Source organism: Pogona vitticeps, chromosome 9, assembly GCF_051106095.1.
Source record: "Pogona vitticeps strain Pit_001003342236 chromosome 9, PviZW2.1, whole genome shotgun sequence".
In the NCBI taxonomy this organism is placed as follows: domain Eukaryota; kingdom Metazoa; phylum Chordata; class Lepidosauria; order Squamata; family Agamidae; genus Pogona; species Pogona vitticeps.
The window spans coordinates 20,385,624-20,409,538 of NC_135791.1; the positions used below are offsets into that span (position 1 = coordinate 20,385,624).

General features: G+C 46.5%; 1 protein-coding gene across 2 annotated transcripts in view; it reads right to left on the minus strand.

Moving 5' to 3' along the window:
• IGLON5 (IgLON family member 5) overlaps positions 1-23,654 on the minus strand; it is a 136,033-nt gene extending 112,379 nt beyond the window's left edge. The window contains exon 1 of one of the 2 annotated variants that reach the window (XM_072980366.2): positions 23,494-23,654. In XM_072980366.2, the coding sequence (XP_072836467.1) occupies positions 23,494-23,557 (64 nt within the window). In that variant the 5' untranslated portion in view covers positions 23,558-23,654. The remainder of the gene's footprint in view (positions 1-23,493) is intronic. The other variant, XM_072980367.2, reaches the window with a different exon arrangement.
• Between the last annotated feature and the right edge of the window lie 261 nt (positions 23,655-23,915).

The window sequence follows — 23,915 nt, forward strand, 5'->3', positions numbered from 1 at the left end:
CTCAGGGTTATTTTAAATAAAATGAGTTAATTTAAGCTGCAGTCTGCTAAATCAAGCCAAACAAGCAAAGAAAAAGGGGCTGCTGGAGCAATTCCTCTCACAGCTCTAGTTACAAATACTTCTGCTTTTATTTATTTGCCTTTCTTATGGCAAAAAGAGAGAGAATGTGCCCAGCTGCCAATGTTTATCCTGATTATGTCTCCCTTCTTCCGACGCATAAAATATTCCTCGCCACAAGATTCCGGAGTGATATAAATAGGCAGCTTTCTCGGGGGCTTTTTTTGCATACAAACATACCTCAATGCACACCCTCGTGCGCAGCGCAACACCTTGCAAAGTTCTGACACTCGCACTGGCAGGTGCCTTGTATTATCTCAGGCGGGTTGGCTGCTTCTTTGAGCACCACTCAGAACGGAAGGTGAGTCTCTATAATAATCATCATCTGCTGTCAAGTCAATTCTGACTTACAGCAATCCTTTTCAGGCTTTTCCATGTACTTAGAAGTGGTTTACCATTCCTTTCTTCTGGAACTGCGCAGCTGGCCCAAAGCCACCCAGGCTGGCTCTTCTCCCATGAAGCGCAGTCGGGAATTGAACTCCCAGCTTCTGGCTCTGCACCCAGATAACTAAACCATGGAGCTATCCAGCAGCTACAAATAACTGTGTGCCTTCAAGTCAGTTTTGACTTATGGCAACCCTTCTTAAGGTTTTCCATGTACAGAACTCAGAAATGGTTGACCACTCCCTTCTTCTGGGGCCATCTTGGGACTGTGCAGCTTGCCCAAGGTCACCCAGGCTGGCTCTTCTCCTGGGAGATGAGGCGGGGAATCAATCTCCCAATCTCTGGCTCCACAGATGGTATGTGAATTTCTATTAAGAGGGATAAAAGGGCCAACAGAGGAGCTTCCTGCTTCTCATTGGAACCACTAAGGTGGAGACCTGGGGGTGGCTCTCGCTTCTAACCTCCAGACAAGTCAACAAGCATTGGATAATGTCATGCAAGATCAGATCTGCTCATGGTACTGAGTGCAAATTCAGCTGAGACTTTAAAGGGAGCACATTCTGGCATCAACCATCAAGCAGAGCCCAGGGCTATGGAAACCTATATACCATGCAGGCCAGGAAAAACATCACAACAATGGAGGAGTCATCCCTGGATTTAGGGACTGGGCATAGGAAGACCCACAGCCTCAACATTTTCCCTCCCTCAACATTCATTTTCCTTTTGCATTATGCCTCTCAAATTGGGAGCCTGCAGGTAATCTTATTTTTCAAGATCCAAGGCGCCTAGAAAAATGTATGCACTTCACACCCTGTTTCCCCAAAACTAAGACCTAATCTGAAAATAAGTCCTAGTATGATTTTTCGGGATGCTCATAATATAAGCCCTACCCCCAAAATAAGCCCTAGTTAAGTGAAACCCCCCTCCATCATTGTGCAGCAACCAGAAGATAACATGACTGTACAGTGGTGCCTCGCTAGACGATGATAATCCGTTCCACTGAAATCGCTGTTTAGCGAAAACATTGTCTAGCGAAAAGCATTTCCCCATTGGAAAACATTGAAACCTGTTTAATGCATTCCATTGGGGAAGAATTGTCGTTGTCTAGCGAAGATCGGCCATAGGAAAGCTGCTTTGCAAACTGCCGATCAGCTGTTTAAATCGCTGTCTTGCGAAGCTTAGATCCCGAAAACACCCGTTTTGCGAGCGTGGAGGGAGCTGTCAAAATCGTTGTCTAGCGAAAATTGGTTTGCAAAGCAGGGACCAAACACTGTCCCGCGAAATTCCCCCATAGGAATCACTGTTTTGCGAATCGCTATAGCGATCGCAAAAAGTCAATGTCTACCGAAAAAAATGTCGTGCGGGGTAACTGTCTAGCGAGGCACCACTGTATTTGAATGAATGCAGATGGTTGTCAATGAAAAAAATAAAACCTCCCCTGAAAATAAGCCCTAATGTGTTTTGGGAGCAAAAAATAATATAAGACCCTATCTTCTTTTCGGGGAAACACGGTAAGTGTCAGTAACACTAATTTAAACCTTAAAAACATATTGACATTATTTCAGAGGTGGACTTCTAGCCCTTAAGGCGATGAAAATACAAAAGCAGAAGAAGACCTCTGGTCTGGGGAAGGTGGCCTAACCAGTTCATCATGGTTTCCTGTAAAGGTAAGCCTAAGAAAACCCACAAATAGGAAATGAGAGCAAGCAATTTTTCCTCCCGGGGTTACTTTCTAGCAGAGGCAAGCCAGAGATGAATCGCTTCTGACGGTGAGACTGTGTGCTTCAAAGCAGGGTGGCCGATACCAGCTGAAATGTTTACACTCCGAAAGGGAGTTCATTAACTACACCATGAGGACGAGAAACTTGATTGTTTGGAAAGCAAGTGCTGAGATTCTTGACAACTGAGGCTTACGTGGCCCCTTGACAAAACCAGAGGATGCAGAATTTAATTCTGAAAAAAAAGGGGGGGGAGAGAGAATGCATTGCAAATCTATTTGCATTATTTCTGCAGGTTGCAGAATTCTGCCTTCTCAGACACAAAAAGAGAATATTTGGGCTTATCAGTCAAACTGAGAGTCAATATACACATTCAGACACATTACACCTACAGGCATAGCCTGCAAGTATGTATTATTCCTGGGGAAATGAGTTTTTTGCTCAGCTAATATAAAGACTATAGCTAAGAGCAGAGGGAACAGTGGAAAAGGGGGTTGGGGTTGGCAGGTAACATTATAATCCTTGATACTCAGAAAGTCCAACGTCTTTGACTTTGTGAGCCTTGGCTGCACTCCACTACTAATACTGACAGGCACAATGAGGTACAGCAGCATGTGCTATGTGCATGAAATATAGATCTTAGAAATCATAGAAAAGTGAAGTTGGAAGGGGCCTACAAGGCCATCAAGTCCAACCCTCTGCTCAGTGCAAGAATACCATCAAAGCCATATCTGCCAGGTGATTATCTAAGTGAACAAGATCAACATGCCACTAGGCATCTTTGCCCTTCTATGGGGTGCCCCCCTCCAATACATTCCTGTGGATGATGTAATCCCATTTTGAACTCAGCCCTCACAACATCCTGTGGCAGAAAACCCAAGAGTTTCACTATACGCTATGCAAAGATGCTCTTGATCAATTACTTGCTTTTTACAGCCCATCCTTTCTCCAAAAAAGCTCAAGAACACACGTCTCTCCTCTCCATCAATTCATTGCTATCACAACCGTGTATGGCAAGTCAGTCTGGGAGATTTTAAAAGGTCCGTGGTCATCACAAACTTTTTACAGCCCTGGGATTTGAACCCAGGCCTCTTGAATCAAGTTTCACTCTGCACCCTCTAGAACACATGGGTTCTCCTTTTTACAGCCTTCGTTGTGCTGAATCACCCCCTATCCAGTTTCAGCGAATGGGCTCACTTTCCAGCCTTAAAAGAGACCTTCCCCTTATCTATTTTCTCCAAACGATCTTCATGAATACACACCTCTTGATGCCTGTATCACTCACTAACCTTTTTTTTCTTTCACCTAATAATCATCTGGTGCCATCAAATCACGATGGCAATCCTTTTCAGGGTTTTCCAGGTAGGGAAGATTCAGAATTAGTTTACTCTTTCCTTCTTATGGGTATGTGTGTGTGTGTGTCCTGGGTCTGTGCAGCTTGCCCAAGGCTACACAGGCTGGCTTTTCTCCCTGGAGGCACCGTGGGGGAATCAAACTCCCAACTTCTGGCTCCACAGTCAGATACCTAAACCACTGAGCTATCCAGCCAGTTTTTTCTCTCTTCTCCTTTCAGCTAAGGAGACTTCCCTCCCTTCCTCACAGGCAACTCACTGCAGAAGCCTGGATTATTTTGACCACCCTTTTCCAGCTCTTACTCTCAGCGGCAATTACTACACTTGTACACTGCGTTCCAGAGGCCGTCCGGGAAGCCCCCACCCCACCCCAAGGCTCAATGAATCCATTTTTTGAAAGGTGTGATCCGTGCTTACGTCTTCCAAGGAAGCTTCCCCGGCACAGCTGATCTCCTCCTCAAGGAATGGCCGTACACTTTTAAGGAATCCCCTGGATGACCGCTTGGAAGCTGCTGGACAAAGGCCGCCAAAGCTCAGCCCGGCTCCTTTTGTCCTGCGCCATTCTTGGCCTGGCCAGCTTGTGTGTTCCATCTGGCTCTCCGCTTCCTTCCGAGCCCACAAGATGCCCTTCATGGATCCTTTTCTGGACGACCTTTCCTCTGCTCTCCCTCTGCTGTGGCTGGCAAACCTAACCTGTCACTTCCCTTCTGTTCCTTATGGCAGAAAGGATGGTGACACAGGTTACCTCCCTGAGCATCCTTGCTGGTGTCCTTCAGGGGAAGGGTGTTTAGCAATGCTTATTCCCCCTTTCTCTGCTCTATCTCAGGAATGGACTTTTGTCTCTCCTTCTCAGATAAGAAAGAAGGATCTCATCAGCATCTATGCTATAGCCCTGGTATAAGACCGTAGTCAGAAGGCACGTCTGCCTCAAACGGTCCTTTTGACAGAGCAGACGCTGCATTGCTGTGTCAAACATCCTGCCCCGTCTTTCTCAGATGTTTGATCAAGGCTGACATCTTTTACTCCCCTTTCCACCGCTGCCTTGGCCTTCAATCTGGGTTCTTGAAAACCACTCTGGAGTAAGGATTCTCTCCTATTTTCAAACATTTTAAACCTCAGGTTGTGTCGATGCCAAGCCTACAACCATCAAACAACTCCTCCAAAATGTTTTGAAATGAAGTTTGGCTGTTGGCACCTACCCAATTCAACAGGGACAGTTGTTCCTCGCATGGAGAGGAGCGTGTTATGCCTGCCTGCCCTTACAAGGGTTAAAGATGAGGACGTTTGAAAGAAAACAAGGTGGCAATGCTAATTCGGCATCAATAGGGTAGCATACACAGGGGTTCGAGCAGAACAAAGTACATACAAAACAAATAACTACTGTAGATGTAATTGGAATAGCTTTGCATGGGGCGCATGATCCCGTTTATTTGGTGAAGGAGAAAGCTGAACACTTAAGAAAGCAGGCAGGAAAAAATGGATTTGTTTGATATGTGGTGCTGGAGGAGGGCTTTGTAGGCGAGAAAGACAAATAAGTGGGTGCCAGATAAAATGAACTATTTCTGGAGGCAAAATGATGCAAGTGAGGCTGTCCTACTTTGGCTACATCAGGAAAAGGCAGGATTCTCTAGAAAAGGCAATAAGGCAGGGAAAGGGTTAAGGCCACAGGGAAAGAGGGAAGCCCAAATACAAGATGGGCTGACTCCCAAAAGGAAGCCACAGATGTGCGTTCACAAGAATTGATCAGAGCAATTGAGGGCATTTTAGAGATGGCTCATTCCTAGGGTCACCTTAAGTCAGAGGTGACTTGAAGACACATAACAACAAATTCATCAGGTGAGGGAGCCCCGGATCTGATCGGGGTTGTATTGGTCACGCTTTACTAGTTTGTATCCTCAGCAGACTCTCTGTTCTGCAAGCAAGTTTCTAGATCTCATGGCTGTTGAAACACATGTCAACAGAGGTCCCTATCTTTCTTCCCAGTTGGCCACACACATTCCAACCCTGAATCAGCAAAACAGACACACACAACCTGAACGTACTGCAGACCTGCCGAATCTGCATCATTTATTCAGATCGCTGAAAGGGAGCTTCTTGGCTACAGAATCCACATAATTTCATTTTTACACAATGCACACCTGGTGGAGGGGGGGGCTCTCACTGTGACCTTTATCCTCTCCTTCCAATTCAAATGCAAATCCGGCTTATTAGCTTGTTTCTTGTCACACCCAAGAACAAGAAGCATATCTGGGAAAGTGAATAAGCTTTCTGATCCAGGGCAGGCTGAAGGAGGGTGAGTGGTTTTTTTTAATGTGTGTGTTTTTTTGCTGTGGTTTATATACCCTTGTCTGACTATTCATGTTACTTGAAGGTTTCCTGCAAGCTGTTTTGATGATACGTTGATGTCTTGCTATACTCTACTGTCAGACGTAGAAGCTATTTACATATTCAGGAGCTCTGTGCCAAAGACTCTCAACACAATTATTTCCAGCATCTGTTTAGGATTCTATGGGGGTGGAAAGGGGCGGGCGGCTCAGGAAACCCTACAAGCTGGCCAGCCTTTCATCCCTTGGGAGGGCACATTTTTCTCTGGTGGAAGACAGGAATTCACATCTTTGACAATCAATGCAAGGGCTTCCCTCTCGTTCATTTCTTATTGTTAAAAACCCATGTGGGGTTTTTTTTTCACCCCCACAAATGGAAGGAAGAGAGCAGTAATTTCCTTATCACCTAGGTCTATCTCACCCTACACACAAGGCATCTGATCTAGGGAAGAAAGCAGCGCTGGGACATAGCACGAAGGTGGTTGCAGGATACGGAGGGCAAGGCCCTTTAGTAGTCGTTTCACACGAGTTAAACCTGCAGAGATGTCCTCTACCGCGTATCCACTGACAATACAGAAGCCTCGTCCTTCATTCCACATAATCCCATTCTTTTACATATCTCATAGGGTGAGATGGCCCCGTTAAAGGAAAACGGCTACTACGTCTTTCTGCAATATAGTTCAAAGGGGTGGGGAGCGTAAGAAAAAGAGCAGCCTGGCGTTCCCGTGATCTTCTTGCATTATTCCAAAAGTATCCATGGAAGGGTTCAGATACAGTGGTGCCCCGCATAGCGAGGTTAATCCGTTCCGGATTAACCCTCGCTATGCGGAATCGTCGCTAAACGGGTAGGGAAAAGGTATTGAAACGCATTAAACTTAGTTTAATGCGTTTCAATACCTTGCTTACTTACCCGTTCAGCGAGGATTCCCCTTGCCGGCAGCCATTTTCGCACCCTCGCTAAGCGAGGGCAGGGCATGAAAACAGCTGCCGGCAGCCATTTCTGGGCTTCCGGCGGCCATTTTGGAGCCGCCGAACAGCTGTTCGGCGGCTCCAAAATGGCCGCCGCAATACCCGATCTTCGCAATGCGGGTTTTCCCCATTGCGAAGATCAGGTATGTTTCCGTATAGCGATCCCGAAAAAGGGATCGCTATACGGAAACATCGCTATACGGTGCACTTGCTAAGCGAGACACCACTGGTATTTACTAAGTCTCCATTTCTTGTGCCCACCTTAAGGCTGAATGATGTGGGACCTTTAGCCTGATCCAGAAGACTCTTCTGAATGTTCTTATGGGAGACATTAGCAGAGTACAACCACCATCAGATGTATGACCACCATCACCAGTGCCAATAAGGGCTCCCAGTTGCCCTTGATATATCTGTTCGTGAACTGACTCCTAAGAAGCCCAGTGCTAGCGCGTAGCTCCTCCCACAGTTTTAGAGGATGGTCTTCCCTCCTGTAGACCCAGGATGGGTAGACGCTGGGCTCCGAGAATATATTTGTTTGTTTTCCACAAGAGCCCCAAAGTCTACCACCTAAAGCTAGATACAAAAGAGCAGTGTGTGGAAGAGGGGGAATCCAGACACACACACACACACATGCCAGAAAGGAATTCCATAACCAGTTGATTTGTGCACATTATCAACCAAGACGAGTCATATACTGGATCTTCACCAATCCAGATGGCTGGGAATTTTGGTCATTTTGCTTTTTGGCAATGAATCCCCACAACTTGCAAACTTTTCATCAACAGGATGGAAGGAATGTGAAATATTTTTTAAACATATGAATGTCGGAGACATACAGATTCTTTTGTCAATAACTTGTTCCAGGTCAAGGGATTCTCACTCAAAGGTTGCTAGCAATGAACAACTATCTGGTACAGGGACGTAGCAGAAGGCCACCCTCCAGCAAAGAATTTACCTAGCCGCCTAGAGTGGTCCTATGTGATTCAGATAGGCGGGATATAAATTAAATAAATAAATAAATAAATAAATAAATAAATAAATAAATAAAATAAAAATTACCTCTTTTTCCCTTTCTCGTTTGTTATTGTGAAATCTCTGGAATTTGGAAAACTTTGTTGATCTACTAGAACACCCTTGAGACTCTGTCCACAAACCCAGCAATTTCTGGCTTCTAACCACTCTTAATCTGTCTCAGATACATACAAGGAAAATATGTGACTCTCAGGATCTCACAGACAGATGAATCATTGGACTTAATGTTTTTTAAAAATTTAAATCCTAAACCTTTGTCAACATTTGGGTCTTGATCTGCTTGGCAGTATGGAGAACTACCTTTTGGGTCTTCTGCATATCGATCAAGGACACCAACAAGGAAATTATGCTTTAGTAATCTATTCCCATTTAATACTTTAGATACAGATTGCAGGAGGGCTGCGGCATCCACAAGGGATCCGTTCCAAATTCCCCCTTCTGTGGTTGCTGAAAATTGTAGATAAGCAAACCCTACATATAGCATAGTCTCTGATTCCCTCTAGTGGCCAGTCTTAGTAATACACCTTGGAAATGCATATTTCAGAGATAGGGAGTTATTTATTATTTTCAGGCAGTGGATAAGTGAAATTATGGGTGTTGATCCCTTGGATATGGTAGACCTGCTGTACCATTGGCAAGAAAAGTCCTGAGATTGGTATTGCTGGCCACTGTTGGGAAAAATATTCAGACTCATGAGATCAGAAACATTAAACTAGGATTTTCCCACCCATTACCCTCTGGCATGGTGGTTCATTAACCATAGGTGCTCAAGTGTTTTTAGACTACAGTTCCCAGAAATCCTGGCCAGCACAGTTTCTGGGGGTGAAGGCTTCTGGAAGTTTCAATCCAAGAACATCTGGATAGTCAAGGTTGGGAATCACAGCTAGCTTAGACTTTTGGAGAAGGCAAGATCTTGAGATCTTAGAGATCTTGAGATTCCCCCCCCCCCCAAGAGATTGGGGGGAATCTCAGGGTATGCAGATGTATAAAAAATATTGGGGGAAAAGAATCCCTAACCACACCACCCCAGTAGCACCCTATGAGAATTGGTCATGCTCAGTGGGCATCGAACACATAGCAGCTGTTTTGCGGGGCGGGGAGAGACAGGAGACTGGGCGAGGAAGGGCAACGATGGAAGTAGTTGGAATTCTTAAGAGAAATGCTCCACACTGCAACATTTTGTTGTTCTCAATTCTACATATTAATAAGGCTTCTATTTTTTAAAACACACACACACATACACATTATTTGACATTGTCAGCATATCCAGAAATAGAGAGGGGTAGAAAAGAATAAAGAAATGTTTACTTTGAACTCAGATGAAAGTGTTTTTTTTTTTGGAAATCCAGAACAGGTCTTTTTTTTTTTTAAACAACCTTCACGCAGGATTCAAGCTGGCTGGATAGCTCAGTGGATTAGGGATCTGAGGCTGGGAGTTCAATTCTCCACTGTGTCTCCTGCAAGTAGAGCCAGCCTGGGTGGTCTTGGGCAACGTGCACAGTCCCAGGGCACCCCCCCCCCCCAGAAGAAGGGAAGGGGGAAACCATTTCGAAGTATTCTCTACCTGGAAAATCCTGAAAAGGGTCACCATAAGTCAGATTTGACTTGACAGTGCATATTCAAGGAGAATTATAACAACTCCAAGCCAGTTTCAAGCAGTACTAGAACAGCTGCAGCAATGGAATTCCCATAACCAGATCCATAACTAGATGGACAAGATCCAGAGACACACTTTAGGTGCACGCATAGGCCCGGATGCACCCAAGCGGAGTCTTTTACTCCTTTGAAAAGCAGGCTGTCCTTTCACCTTCACAATTCTCCTGCCAATCACATTTCACAGCCAGAGATGGTGTTCTTTGCAGTCTCAAAAAAAAGAGGAAAAAGGTAAAAGTTGTTCCTAGGTGGTGGCAGTTTCTGAGAAACATCAGAATCTGGAAAGTTACTAATTTCAAAAAGTAACGAGTTCCTGTTATACTTCCAAACTCCCCCCATAGAAGTTAATTCCTGTCACCGTAACTATTTTATTAAGAATTAACTCTTTATTAGAGCTAGGAAACCTTTTGGCTATGCCATACGGCAGAAGGTGAGATTCTGGGTGGTTCAAGTGCAGATAAAAAAAATAACTTTTTCAAACTCTGTCTTTTACCATTTCCAAAAAAGAATTTCTATTGTTACTTATTGTTAAAGATCAGAGTGCTGGACAACTCTGGCTGCGGATACAAAACACACACCTCCTGCCACCCATTCCCTTCTCAATGCCCACAGCACAGCATGTGCCTCCAGCATGAATCAGCCGATGAAGCATGTGAGCCCATAAGTCCCAACCAAAACAACTGGGAAGGATGGGAGTTGTAATGTAATTCATCTGGAGGGTTCCTGGTTGAAGAAGTCCATTGTATTGACACCACTGCCATGCCAATTCATGAAGAGACGATAACAATGTACACATGCACAAGACAGGGACCTATGAGCAACCTTGAGAGACAAGGGGACAGGATCTGAAGATTTGTGGATGTAGGCCCCCTAAAACACGATACGTATACCATGAAATGAACAAAGTCATTCTTCCCTGACCAGAACCCTATTACTGACTTACGAATGTAACCATAATAGGCATCCTTCAGTCTCAAGAGACTATGGTAATGTGCTCTGAATAGAGGACTTGGAATAAAGTCTGGTGTGGCTGAGAAGGCCAATTCGAGAGTGACCATCCCTTCCACACTGAAGACAATCTGTCCCCTGTCCAGCTCCCTGATTTTGCTGGTTTCGGGACTGCCTCTTTGCCTTTTAGCCTGCTGGACAAGAGCCTCTTCAAATTGGGAGAGGCCATGATGCACCGCCTGCCTCCAGGCTGAATGCTCAGAGGTCAAGGTTTCCCATCTTTTGAGGTCCATTCCTAAGGCCTTCAGATCCCACTTGCAGATATCCCTGTATCGCAGCTGTGGTCTCCCTCTGGAGTGATTTCCCTGCACTCATTCTCCATACAGGAGATCTTTTGGAATCTGACCATCAGCCATTCTCACGACATGCCCAAGCCAACATAGACGTCGCTGTTTCAGTAATGTATATATGCTAAAAATTCCAGCTCATTCTAGGACTACTCTATTTGGAACTTTGTCCTGCCAGGTGATACCAAAAATGTGTTGGAAAGAACACATACGGAAAGTTCAGTTGTATGTAACCAGCACCTTGTTAACATGTGACAATCTGCTTATGGATCTCTCACACATAAGCTTAAATGAGTACAGTGGTGCCTCACAAGACGAATGCCTCGTGAGACGAAAAACCCGCAAGACGATTGGTTTTTGCGATCTCTATGGTGCCTCACAAGATAGTTTCTTCTATGGCCATGCTTTGCAAGATATATATATTTTTTGAAGACCAATGCCTCGCAAGATGAATAAATTTCATTCGTCTTGTGAGGTTCCCATAGGGAACCTCACAAGATGATTTTTTTGCAAGACAGCGCTTCTCGTGGAACGAATTACATTCGTCTTGCGAGGCACCACTGTAATAAGATGGTAGCCAGCAAGTTATAACTGCAATATAATGAAATGTTTGTAATATAAAGTATTGCTCATTAGTTACATCTTAGTTATCGAGAAAAAGAACTGTGGAAAAGTAATTGGTCATTTGTAACTAGTTATTTCAAGGTTCTGAGAACACCCATCCAAAATGGTTTTGAGTGACCATTTCCCCATCACTGCTAATTCTAGAATTACCCACCTGTATTCTAGATCATGTCAAGAGTTCAAAGCAGTGTAACAATAATAATTAGCTGGCTGGATAGCTCAGTCATTTAGGTCAGTGGTCCTCAACCTTGGGCCTCCAGATGTTCTTGGACTTCAACTCCCAGAAATCCTGGCCAGCAGAGGTGGCAGTAAGGGCTTCTGGAAGTTGTAGTCCAAGAACATCTGGAGGCCTAAAGTTGGGGACCACTGATTTAGGTATCTGACTGCAGAGCCAGAGGTAAAGAGCTTGACTTCCCACTGCGGATTTCCAAGGACCCACCAACCATTACTTTGCTTTCTGAGAGTCCTGGTGCCAAAAAGTAACTTTTTACCTCTGCTCCTGGGGAATGGGAGTGGGAGGGTATAGCTGCGTTCATAATTTGCTTATGGTCTTCCTATGGGGAGTTTACTGGCTCCTGTATAAACAGTATAGGAACAGATTAGGGGAGACGCTTTTGCACTACAAATATGTTAGACTACAACTCCCACACTCCTTTATGCCAGTTGGGTATTCTGTGTGCTGTAATTCAACATAACTGAATACTAAAAGTTCGCCACCCCTGGTCTAGACTGTTCACCAGTTGAATCTCGCATGACTCCTGTTATGTACCTATGATTGCACAACTGATACATACTGTAGTAATGAACGGATCCAATAAATCATTAGAAAAATATACAAGGACAGAGTGATATGTGTGTTTCACACAACTGAATGGGAGTGCAGGAAAAGAACACAGAATCAGCTACAGGAATGTAGCTTTCCTCATTTTAAAAAGAGGAGATTATTTTAGGTAATTTTCATCTTATTCTAGAACTGTAGAGACGGATGGAAAGGACCCTATGGATCCTTGAGTCCAGCCCCTGTCAAGGTGGCACAAGGGGGAATCGAACTCCCAACCTCTGGCTCCACAGCCAGATACCTAAACCACTGAGATGTACCATATTTTTCTGCGTATAAGACGCCGTCCCCACTTTTCCAATTCAAAATTAAGAAATCAAAGTGGGGCTTAGCAAGTGTAGGGGGAAAGGGATCAAAGTGCTGCAGGATCGCTTTGATCCCTGCTTTCCCCTCCACTTGTTTTTGTTCTCTCCTTGCTTACTTCCATGTATAAGACGACCCTCAATTTTTAGTCTAAAGATTTTAGACAAAAATATGGTCTTATACACAGAAAAATACGGTATTATTGCCCACCCTTAGCACTGGAAGGTATGTGTAGGGAAAGCTGCTAAAAATCCCGATGCTGAGAAGGCAGAGGACTGCAATTTTTCAGCAATCATGAAAAAGGCTTTCATTTCCTTCATCACTTCTTGCCCTTCCCCATTAACTAGCCAAACCATAATACATGAGCGAACATCATAAAAACGGCACAATTCATTATGCAATATGAAGAATTAAGTGGAATAAGTTGCTCAGTTTGCATAATTTAACAAGTCCCAGAATGCTGTGTTTTTCTGGTGCCAAGTTTTGTTTCCTGCATGTGGAGTTTCTATTTTATTCATGATATGGGCTTTATTTTTATTTTGTCGGGACGTGGGGAAGATGCACGGCCGTGATTACAGTTCCCTCGTTCTCAGGAGACAAGAGATCTCTTTGCTTTCTTCTCCCGACGTCATCGTTTAACAGTTTCCAGCCCATTTTGCGAAATAACGTCTTGTTACCTTGCGGATTTCGAGACAGGCATCGTGCAAAGGGTGAACGGTTCCATCGAAAATGCGCACGAGAGTATCCCATTAATTGCAAGGAGGAACATTTATTCCACTTGGGGCTCAAAATTTCGCTGACAAACAGAAAAAACCTCTTGGTTGCTTTTATCCCAGCCAGGGGTTTTTGTATCCGAACACTTTTTTTCCCCTTAGCTGCTCTTTGCAAATGGAATATTACGAGGGCCTAAAGCCTACGGCTAGAAAAAATGGAAATGAAATGAACGACCCTCTAGCCTGGACTGATGGAGTTGCATACAGGCATAAACGACAACAACATATCTGCCCTTCTAAGAGACCTATAATTGCTTTCGCTTCAGCAAGAGATGGAAAAGGCAGAGTTGTCAGAGGCTGCATGTGGAAAGTTTCCCTCAGCTTCTTCAATGGACTGCTCAACCCCTACACACCAGCAGGAGGCGGTAGAATGGTTCTCTGCTGGAAATCACTACAGAGCAATCTATAAGAAATAATAATTGTGTACTGGCATGCCTATTCTGACTTATGGTGACCCTTTTCAGGGTTTTCTGAAATACTCAGGAACGGTATGCCCTTCCCTTCTTCTGGAGAGAGAGGGGGTGCCATGGGATCATGGAGTTTGCCCAAAGCTATACTCCTAGGAAGTATACCAAGTAATCAAACTCCTGACCTCTGGCTCTGCATCTGGATCCCCTAACTCAGTGGTCCCCAACCTTTGGCCTCCAGATGTTCTTGGACTGCAACTCCCAGAAGCCTTCACCACCAGCTCTGCTAGCCAGGATTTCTGGGAGGTGAAGTCCAAGAACATCTGGAGGCCCAAGGTTGGGGACCACTGCGCCTAACAGAGTGACCAGCCACTCACAAGATGGGAGAAAATCTCAGTTTTGGCTGTTTACCTTCGGGAAGCGGCAGCAGAGGCTGGGAGCAGGTCCATCAGCACCCTGTGAGAGGAAAACTGATGACTAGCTAGAAGGTTCTTTGATGGGCACAGGCTTCTGAAGTCCACAGAGGCTGCTAGTCAGTCAACAACTACACACCTGGTCCAAGTCTTTCCCAAATAGCACAATGGGATGGGAAGATGCTGACAGGTGTAGGAGATGGGCACAAAGTGCTGGTTCATATGTTGGTTGAACAGGTATTTAGCGTTTCCCACTCTGCCTCCTCTGACAGGCGCCCACTCAGGGGCAGCACACAGAGGAGGCAGAGGAGAGAAGCCAGGGCACAGCTTCTGAGTGGGCAGAGGAGGCAGGACTGGGAAGCTCTGAACACATGTTTGATCAACGTACGAACTGTCATGAATTTCTGTTTTGGCAGTTCGTGCCCATCTCTGGCAGGGATGACTTTTGAAGGATTTCTATATGGCAGCCAGAAAATGCTGGTTTAAATCTCATGTCTCTAGGCAGGGTGACAAGTCTGGGGTGTTATGTGTAACTGGGCATGGAGGGGGGAGGAGAAAGAAACATTTATTTGTAGTGTGCCATGTTGCTTTCTTTGTCTCCAGTGTGAATTACTTGTTCATGAGCTGCATCTGTACAACATCAAATGCTTTGGTGAAGGGGAGAAGAATGCAGACAGAATCTTTGAGCACATGGACATGTGTTGGATGTGTTATTTGGTGCAAGACAGAGAAGGGAGGGCCCTTGTCATGACTCATAAGCTCTTTTTCATCACATGCACACACACACACACACACACACACACACACTCCAAAACCTTTGTGTTGCCACCAGACCCTCTCCTTCATTCTCAGGTTTTGGCCCTAAAATCTCAGGAAAATAGGAAGCTGCTCCATTCTGGCAGTGTGAAAACATTGAAGAAAGGTATTCCAAAAATATGACCCCCTTGAAAGGCCATGGTATGTTCCCTTCCACTACCACTTCCTTCTTGTGTGATGACTTGATTTCAGGCCCTAAAGCCAGAGTCAGCAGAATAGGGTGGGAGATGCCCCGAAGTGATGCTGTGGATCGTACCATTCCAGCCCGCAGGGGCCAATCTTCCCTTCCATTTTACCTCTGGCACAGGAGATCCCATCCCAGTCCATACCTCTTTTCTGCTTTATTTGCATGCACAGGAAGTACTCTCTAAAATATAATCGTCACTGCCATGTTTGCAGGTGCCATTAATTCAATCGCCTCAGCAATCCTGCCACCTCACCGCCTCACCCCATTCTGTTATGTGGGCAGAACAACTCCATCACAACTTCCCTGCAGTGAAGGACAGCAGGCTGCAGGCAACGAGGGGCCTTACAGCTCAATAATGTTCTCTCAACCCCACCTGCTGAAATTACAGCCGGTCGCCAGTATCCCGTGGTGTAACAGCATAAGAGAGCATAACTACCTGCAGATGCTTAGCTGCAGACACAGAAATTCCCAACAAGACTCTGGCTATCACCTGCTTTCTACACAAGCCTGTGTCTTCTCAGAAAAACCCATCTATGTACCTGCCTCAGAAGCACCTCTGCTGTTATGTGCCATCCAGGATCCTCCTGATTTATGGTGACTCTATGAAGAAGTGCAGGGATGTGGTGGCACTGCGGATTAAACTGCAGAAGACTCTGTGCTGCAGGGTCAGAAGACCAGCAGTTGTAAGATCGAATCCATGTGACGGAGGGAGTTCCCATCGCTTGTCCCAGCTCCTGCCAACCGAGCAGTTCGAAAGCATGTAAAAATGCGAGTAGATAAAATAGGTACCACCACGGTGCGAAGGTCATGGCGTTCCGTGTCTAGTTGTGCTGGCCACGTGACCACGGAAGATGTCTACGGACAAAACGCTGGCTCTATGGCTTGGAAACAGGGATGAGCACCACCACCCAGAGTCGAACAGAACTGGACTAAATGTCAAAGGGAACCTTTGCTTTTATGAATGAGTGATCTCCAAAAAGTCTGTGGCTTTTTTTAGGGAATCCATTCATCTCATATTTAGTCTTCCTCTTTTCCTGCTGCCTTCCAACATTCTGAGCATTATTGTCTTTTCCAGAGAATCCTGCCTTTTCATGATGTACCCAAAGTAGGACAGCCTCATTTTCTCTCTGGGGTATACAGTTTCGAAGGACAATGCACAGTTTGTGTAAGTCACAGGCTAAGCCTGGTGAGCTTCCTGGTTACCCTATGGGATTCAAAGTCAGAACAGCACCAAGCCATAGCAGAAAAAAGCTAGCTTCTACCCATTGTGTAGAACATACACAACACTGCAACTGGACAATGTAAGGGAAGATTAAAGTTAGACAGAAAGATGTATTTCAAGGTCTACCAATCTTCCAGTGGAAGGACCTCAAGATAAAGTTCCAGGCAGCCCAGGAGTCCTCTGGAACAGAATTTTAAACTATCAGATGAAACCACCTGGATGGAAATCAAAACACACCTCTCTATTATCATCAAACAGTTGCTAGATTTGTTTTCCAGAAATGGCAGAGGATTTGACTGCAGGTAGTTTTTTGGCTGGCCCTCTAAGGCAAGGCAAGGAAAAAAAAATTATAAGTAATGTAGCAAAACAGTTATATTTTACATACAGCCGAAAACAATTTTTCTCCCCAGCTCTCTTGCCGTCTGCTGAGCAGGGGAAGTTATTGATTTGCCAGTATCCTGAAGTGGCTTGCTTATTAAGCCACTTCAGGATATTGGCAAATTGAAAGAGGAAGGCTTGCTTTGGATCGGTCCCAGCAATCACATGTGCTGGGACTGATCCAAACCAGAGCAATCCTACCTGCACCATAAAAGTAGAAACCTCTTCACAGGGGCCAAAAAGGTGTGGGTAGGAATGCTTTGGTATGTTCTAGCAAAGACATCATCTGATCGCCATCTTTAAGGATGCATCAGCCCATCCCTGCAGTGCTTCAAACAGCAGGTTAAACAACTCATGTAGTCAAACTCTTAGTGCTGACTTAGGACTGCTAATTCTTTCTTGAAACAGGCTCTTCGCCTTTAATACCAATATGGCAGGCAGGTGCAACATAGGCTTCTGGGAAGACCCATACCTAAAGGATTTGGCCAACATGCATGTAATGAGAACTTCAGTTCCATCCATCCATCCATCCATCCATCCATCCATCCATCCATCCATCCATCCTTCCTTCCTTCCTTCCTTCCTTCCTTCCTTCCTTCCTTCCTTCCTTCCTTCCTTCCTTCCTTCCTTCCTTCCTTCCCTCCCTCCCTCCCTCCCTCCCTTCCTTCCTTCCTTCCTTCCTTCCTTCCTTCCTTCCTTCCTTCCTTCCTTCCTTCCTTCCTTCTTTCTTTGAAGAATTTATCAAAATGAACCACTTTTTCCACCTTCAACACGAGAAGAACTCAAGGTTTGTTTGTTGGTTTTAAAAATGATTGCTGGAAAAAGAGAAACGTTTTTTCCTTCTTCTTTTCCTCGAATAAGCTCAGCCTGTTCTACTCCCTAGAGAAAAGGGGATTCTGTTCTTTGCTTTTCTAAGGTGGAAAGTTAACGGACTCAATTTCCTGGCCTTTCCTAGTAACCCGAAAGTTTGAAATCATACTGAACTCTAATGCATACCAATGACACCACAGACATACCTAAGGGAATATTTTTTCAGCCCCATTCCTAGTTATACGGCTGTTGTCCCAATGCTGTTTCCACAAATTATATATAAAAAAGAAAAGAAATCTATTTCAGCTAAAAACTTACAGAGAAAAAGATTCCGCTATTGTCCCAGACCCAAGCCAGTCTTCACAATGCCTTGGCATTTAAAAAAAAAAAAAAGGGCATACACCCAGTATGACCCCCAATGTAATGCATTACACAGCTCGATCTCATACATTTTGTGTTAGTGTTCCTGTTGTGGGAAAGGTGCAATGATCGACAAGGTGCTTTGCTATCAAAACAGACAGCTACAAATTGAACATGAACACATCTAGACTAGAGCCCGCAGGCCGTTCCTAACTATTAAAAGTGGGGAATTCTAGGGTGGTCTCCCTGGAAGTGTGATTCTAGCCAAAAGGCCTCCTCAAGACCACGGAAGTGGGATATGTTTAAGGGAGATGATCTTGACTGCTTTCCCTCTGTGTCTGGGAAGTCAGAAAGGCATTGTTTGGTTTGGCCAACCTCATAGCCTGGGGAACTAAAAAAGAGAATATGATTTCACTCTACAATGACTGAAAGGGTTATCACAAAGAAAAGAGCAAATACTGTTTGGAAAAGGGGTCTGTGGTTTTTGTTTGTTTGTGGGGGGAAACTACAACACCCACAATCCTCCAGACAGCATAGCTATTAACCATGCTGGCTGAGGATTTCTGGGAACTGTTGACCAAGGAGTAACTTTTCCAAGCTTTGCTTTGCACTCCTTCCTCTCTCTAGTGGTTCCATCCAGGCTCATGGCAAAGGTGTTGGGCACGTAACTTCCCAACGGTTAGAGCAGTCCGACAGTGGAACCAGTGACCTCGGGAGTTGGTGAAAGCTCCAACACTGGAGGCATTCAAGAAAAACTTGGATAATCACCAGGCAGATCTGCTTTGTTGATATTCCTGCAATGAGCAGGGGGTTGGACTTGATGGCCTTGTAGGCCCCTTCCAACTTCATGATTCTATGATTCTGTGGTTGGAGTTGAGGATTTTGTTACAGAGGGGGACTATTACGAAAGGGCTCAGACTATGGATTACAGAAGTCCTACTTCAGGGTGCCTGGAACAAGATTCTCACAAATCCATCACCTTCACACCTGGGTCCCATCAACATGCTATGCCTTGGGCCACTCTCCAGCCTCCTTTGTTTCTCATATGGTTGATCTGATGTAGTGGCTCCCAACCTTGGGTAACCCAGATGTTCTTGGACCGCAACTCCCAGAAACCCCAGGCAGCACAGCTGGTGGTGAAGGCCTCTGGGAACTGCAGTCCCAGAATACCTAAGCTATCCAAGGTTGGGAACCACTTGTCTAATGAGTCTGGCTGCCCCTTCCAGGTCCAGGTCAAGATCCGAGCCCCAGCTGCTGCGCCAAATGAGCATCCTAACAGTCTGCTTACTTCAAGATATGTGCACATGTTGTTGATGTTGCTGCTGCTGCTTTTGGAATTACAGCCCCCAGATTTCCCAGATAACTGCATATCTCTTCTTAACCACATAGATACCAATGTTTCCAACCAGGACGAGGTTATTGTTTAGAGTAGACCTACTAAATCCATAGAACTTGCCTACGTTTTTATTTACCATTCAGCATTTGATTTAATGATTTGTCTCCAGCTGGGACCAGAAATTTCATTTAGGCCATCACTAATACAGTCATCGTTATGATCATCATCCTCAACATCACAGTCACCATTATTTCTACCACTATTTCCTACTATTCCTACCACCAGTATTAATTCTTTTAACAGCTATTGCATTAGGTTATTCCTCAGATAGTATAAAAATGGAATAAGCAAATAAGGGGGAGATCAGTAACAGAATTCTGCACGTTCTATTATTTCTGCATTCTTTCGATGACTTGCGTTCAGTCTTGAGCATTTCCAGTTATAAAAAGTGGTGAGCATTCCGGAAACCATGTTCTACACCAGTATTTCTCAACCTTGGGGTCATGAGCCCCAAGGGGGTTGCGGAGTGTTTTCTGGGGGGGGGTCACGGGTCACCGAATCTTTGTAGCCCTTGTTAAATAATTTCTTCCTTGACCTTTCAGGGCGGGATATAAAAGTTAGCATACATGTATGAGAAACAGGCCCTTTGGGGGAGAAAGAAGCCTGTACTGTCTGAGAAGGAATGACTTCTCCCCATTAAAAATGCCTTTTTATGCCAACGTGGTGGTAGAGTCACTGGCTACTTGGCCATTAAAAAGGGATTCATGACTTAATAAAGGTTGGGAACCACTGCTTTACAGCAGTGGTCCCCAACCTTGGGCCTCCAGATGTTCGTGGACTTCAACTCCCAGAAATCCTGGCCAGCAGAGGTGGTGGTGAAGTCCAAGAACATCTGGAGGCCCAAGGTTGAGGACCACTACTCTACAGGGTCAGTTTCTTCATCTGGCTGGACCAGAACTATCCACCAAATGGTCTCCATCCCTCATCACTTGCTAACCCAAAGCATTTGTCCAGAGATGCTCAGGACAGGACACAGTGATGCCATTACTCAAGGTATGACTTCTGGCTTTAAGCCACAATCCATTCCCAAAGGAGAAAGGGATTCCAATCCAAAGGTTGAGCAGACCTAACTTCAGAAATTTGGGAGAGTGCCATTTACAGTCTGACTGGACGATCCTGGGCTTGACGTGTCATCGGTCTGTACGTCGTCAGCTTGATCCCATTGCTTTGAACCAATCCTACCAACCATATGAGGGCACATGCAAACTCGTGTATCAGTTCCAACAATGACCGATCATCTAGGTCAGTGGTCCCCAACCTTGGGCCTCCAGATGTTCTTGTACTACAGCTCCCAGAAGCCTTCTCCACCACCTCTGCTGGCCAGGATTTCTGGGAGTTGAAGTCCAAGAACATCTGGAGGCCCAAGGTTGGGGACCACTGATCTAGGTCATTGTTGGAATAGCAGGCCCAGCTCTGCCAATGAAATGGCTCATCTACGTGACACCACCCCATTGGCAGCAACCCAAAATGATTGGCCGATCCATGATGCCACACTGCCAGCCAATGGGAATGTCCCTCTTAAAAGGAAGCCAACGTCGGAGCCCTCGCTGGCCAAATGCAAGGTTTGTGGACGGATCCTGGACGCATCTCCATCTTAGAGATGAAGTCAAACTCTTAAACCCAACCTGGCAGGAAAAGGAAGCTTTGATCCAGCTTAGACTTGCAGAAAGTTAACCATTTTATTCTTCTATAGCAAACAAAAACAAAAAAACAGGTAAATAAAAACCCAAGAGTGTTGTGGCCACTTAAAGATGGTGGAATTTATCATCCGATGTAAGGGCCTGTGAGCCAAAACTGATGCTTCAAGACATTTGTTCACCTTTATGTTGCCACAGAAATCAAAACTATTTCCTAAAAGAACTAGTCAGTGAGTAGTTAATACTGCTGACTGAACATTACTAAAGACTCCAGCGCCATCCTAGACATGATGATGACACAATTACGTACAAACTTCTGAGATAGGTTTCCAGTATTCACACTTCCTACCACGGGTGCATCTGTGAAACAGAGAAATCTCTCTCTCTTTCTCTTGCGCAGCACAAAAAGCTCAGAGCCACTCCATTAAATGGTTTAGCAGCTGATTCAGGAAAGAGCAAAGAAAGGACCATGTAACTAATTTATGGGATTCGCTACCACAGCATAAGATGCCTGTTGGCCTTCTGATGGATTGGAAAAACAGGGCAATTAAAGAAAAGTCATTGATGGCAGGTAGCCAGGAAGAAGGAAACCCAAAATGGAACCTCACCATTCAGAGGCAGTAGACCTCCGAGCACCAGTTGGATGTGATACAAATGTCATGTCCCTGCTAGAGACAGGATGGGACTGAACTGTTGTACTTCTTTCCAGAGCTTTACAATGTTCCAGGTTCCATAAAGCTAACCACGGCACCCCAAGAAACCGGCGCAAGCGTCCATACAGTGGGTGAAACCCCAGCTCCCAGCAGCCAGATCAGAAACACTGTAGCCCTCCTCTTGAAGCCGTCCAAAGGGTGCCAACAAGCTGCACCAAAATATATGAATCCTGGTCATCTCTGTTGATACTGATACCACTGCTCAAGTCCTACCAAGGTCCATGGATGCAGGATGCCTACATGGGCTCCTGTCGATGACAGCAGGAGCCGGATTCGGCAAAGGCCAGGGCTTTGGCTGTGAAATGAACACACACACACACCTCAAAGGATGGTGTTGTGGCAGAGAAGAGAAGGAGGCCCCCGAGCGAAGAAAAGACATTAAGCTTAAGGCGTCTTCTTGGAATCCGTGTCCCATGGAGTTCAATAGGACCGACTTCCAGACAAGTGTGCATAGCGTAGGGTTCCAAGCTTCACTTTCCCCAAGCGATCCCCGCTGCCTTACCTCTCTGTACTGTACCTCTTGCTGTTTTCCATCTCTCTTTTCTGTCGGGCTACACACCTCTCTGAAAACGCTGGTCGTCCTCACTAGCGCTATTAACGACATCATCACCTCTCCCCAATCTCTCTCTCTCTCCCCCCCCCCACCCAGCCCGATGAACGCGGCACGCAGACCCATCACACCCGTGGCCCTTTTCACTCCCCCCTTGATCCCCGCACAAAACAAACGCCTCCCTCCACCCGCACACAGACCCGCTCATTCATGCTGCCCGTCCTGCTCTCTCCTCCTATACGGCCATCCTTCAGCAGAATAACATGTACACACATCTCCTCCTGTTTCTCTCCACCGCGGGAGAGACAGGGCGCCCTGTGTTTTCCCTTCCACCGAGCAACCCCCTCTGCAGATCTTGGGAAAGCCGGATCGCGACCCCCGCCCCCGCCCCGCCCCCGACGGCAGAGACGCGGGTGCAAAAAACCCGGCGGTACTTGTCTCCACGCACGCATCTCTAGACCCGTGTAAGGCAAGGTCCAGGAGGCACCTCGACAGGAAAAAAAAACAACCACCACCACTAGCCAGATGTTTCTAAAGGGGGGGTTGCCAACATCCATACAGCCCGCACGCCGTTGTTGTGACACCTCCCGGGGGCGGAGGAGGCGGAATCTGGGTCTCGGTGGCACGCGTCGGTGACAACCAGAAGAGGACACACGAATAGGTGTGCAAGAGTGTACAAAAAATGAGGCGGGGGGGAAGAGACGGGGAGGAAACAACCCTCACGTGCCTATATAGGGGACAACTCCAGAAGTCCAGATATACCCCCCAAGTACCCTGACGGATCAGGCACCAAAAGTGGGGGTGGGGGGGGGACGCAGCCGTGTACGTCTGTGACACGCAGGCACAGACGCGCATCTTGGTGGGACGCAAACCCAGACGCGCCTCGTCGTGCGGGCTGCGCCGTCACCGGCTCGGATCGTGGAGGGGGTCCCTCGGATCCAGCACGCACGTCGGAACGAGAGAGGGGGGGGTGAGCCTCGGTGGCCCGCATCCACACGCGCACACACACAGAGAGAGGCAGACACGCGCGCCACCACCACCACCCCCACCTCCTCGCGCGCGCACCCAGGTACGCATTGGGTATTCCGTCCGCGCACTCCTCCTCCTCCTCCTCCTCTTTCCCCCGACGCTGCTGCTGCTGCTGCCGGAGCCGCTGCCTTGCCCCCGATCCAAAAGCCGCGCCACCCTCCATCCGGAACAGGCGCAGGACGGACTGCGGTACCTTGGTAGAAGAACAGCATCCCCAGCCGGTAGAGGAGGGCGCCCAGCACCAGGAGGCCGTTCATGCTGCCCGCGGGTCCCGGAGAAGGCTGTCAAGGATGCTCTGGCTGGGCGGGGGGGGGGGGAGCCGCCGGGAAGAGGGCGAGCGCAAGCGAGCGGGAGCGCGACGGGGCTGGTTCTCGCCTCCAACCCACCGCCAGCCTTGCTGCATCTCATAAGGAGGGGGGGGGAGAAGAGTGTATTGTGGAGGGAAGGGACTTGGGGAGGGGGGGGGGAGAGGACGCTCCGGGGAGGGGGGGGCTCTGAAAATGCTGGGCAGAGACGGGGGCGGCACCCCCCCAGAGCCAATCGGGAGCCGGGATGGCTCGGGAAAGGGCCAGGCATGCAAATCAGACAGGGGGCAGCACCAATGGGGGGGTGAGG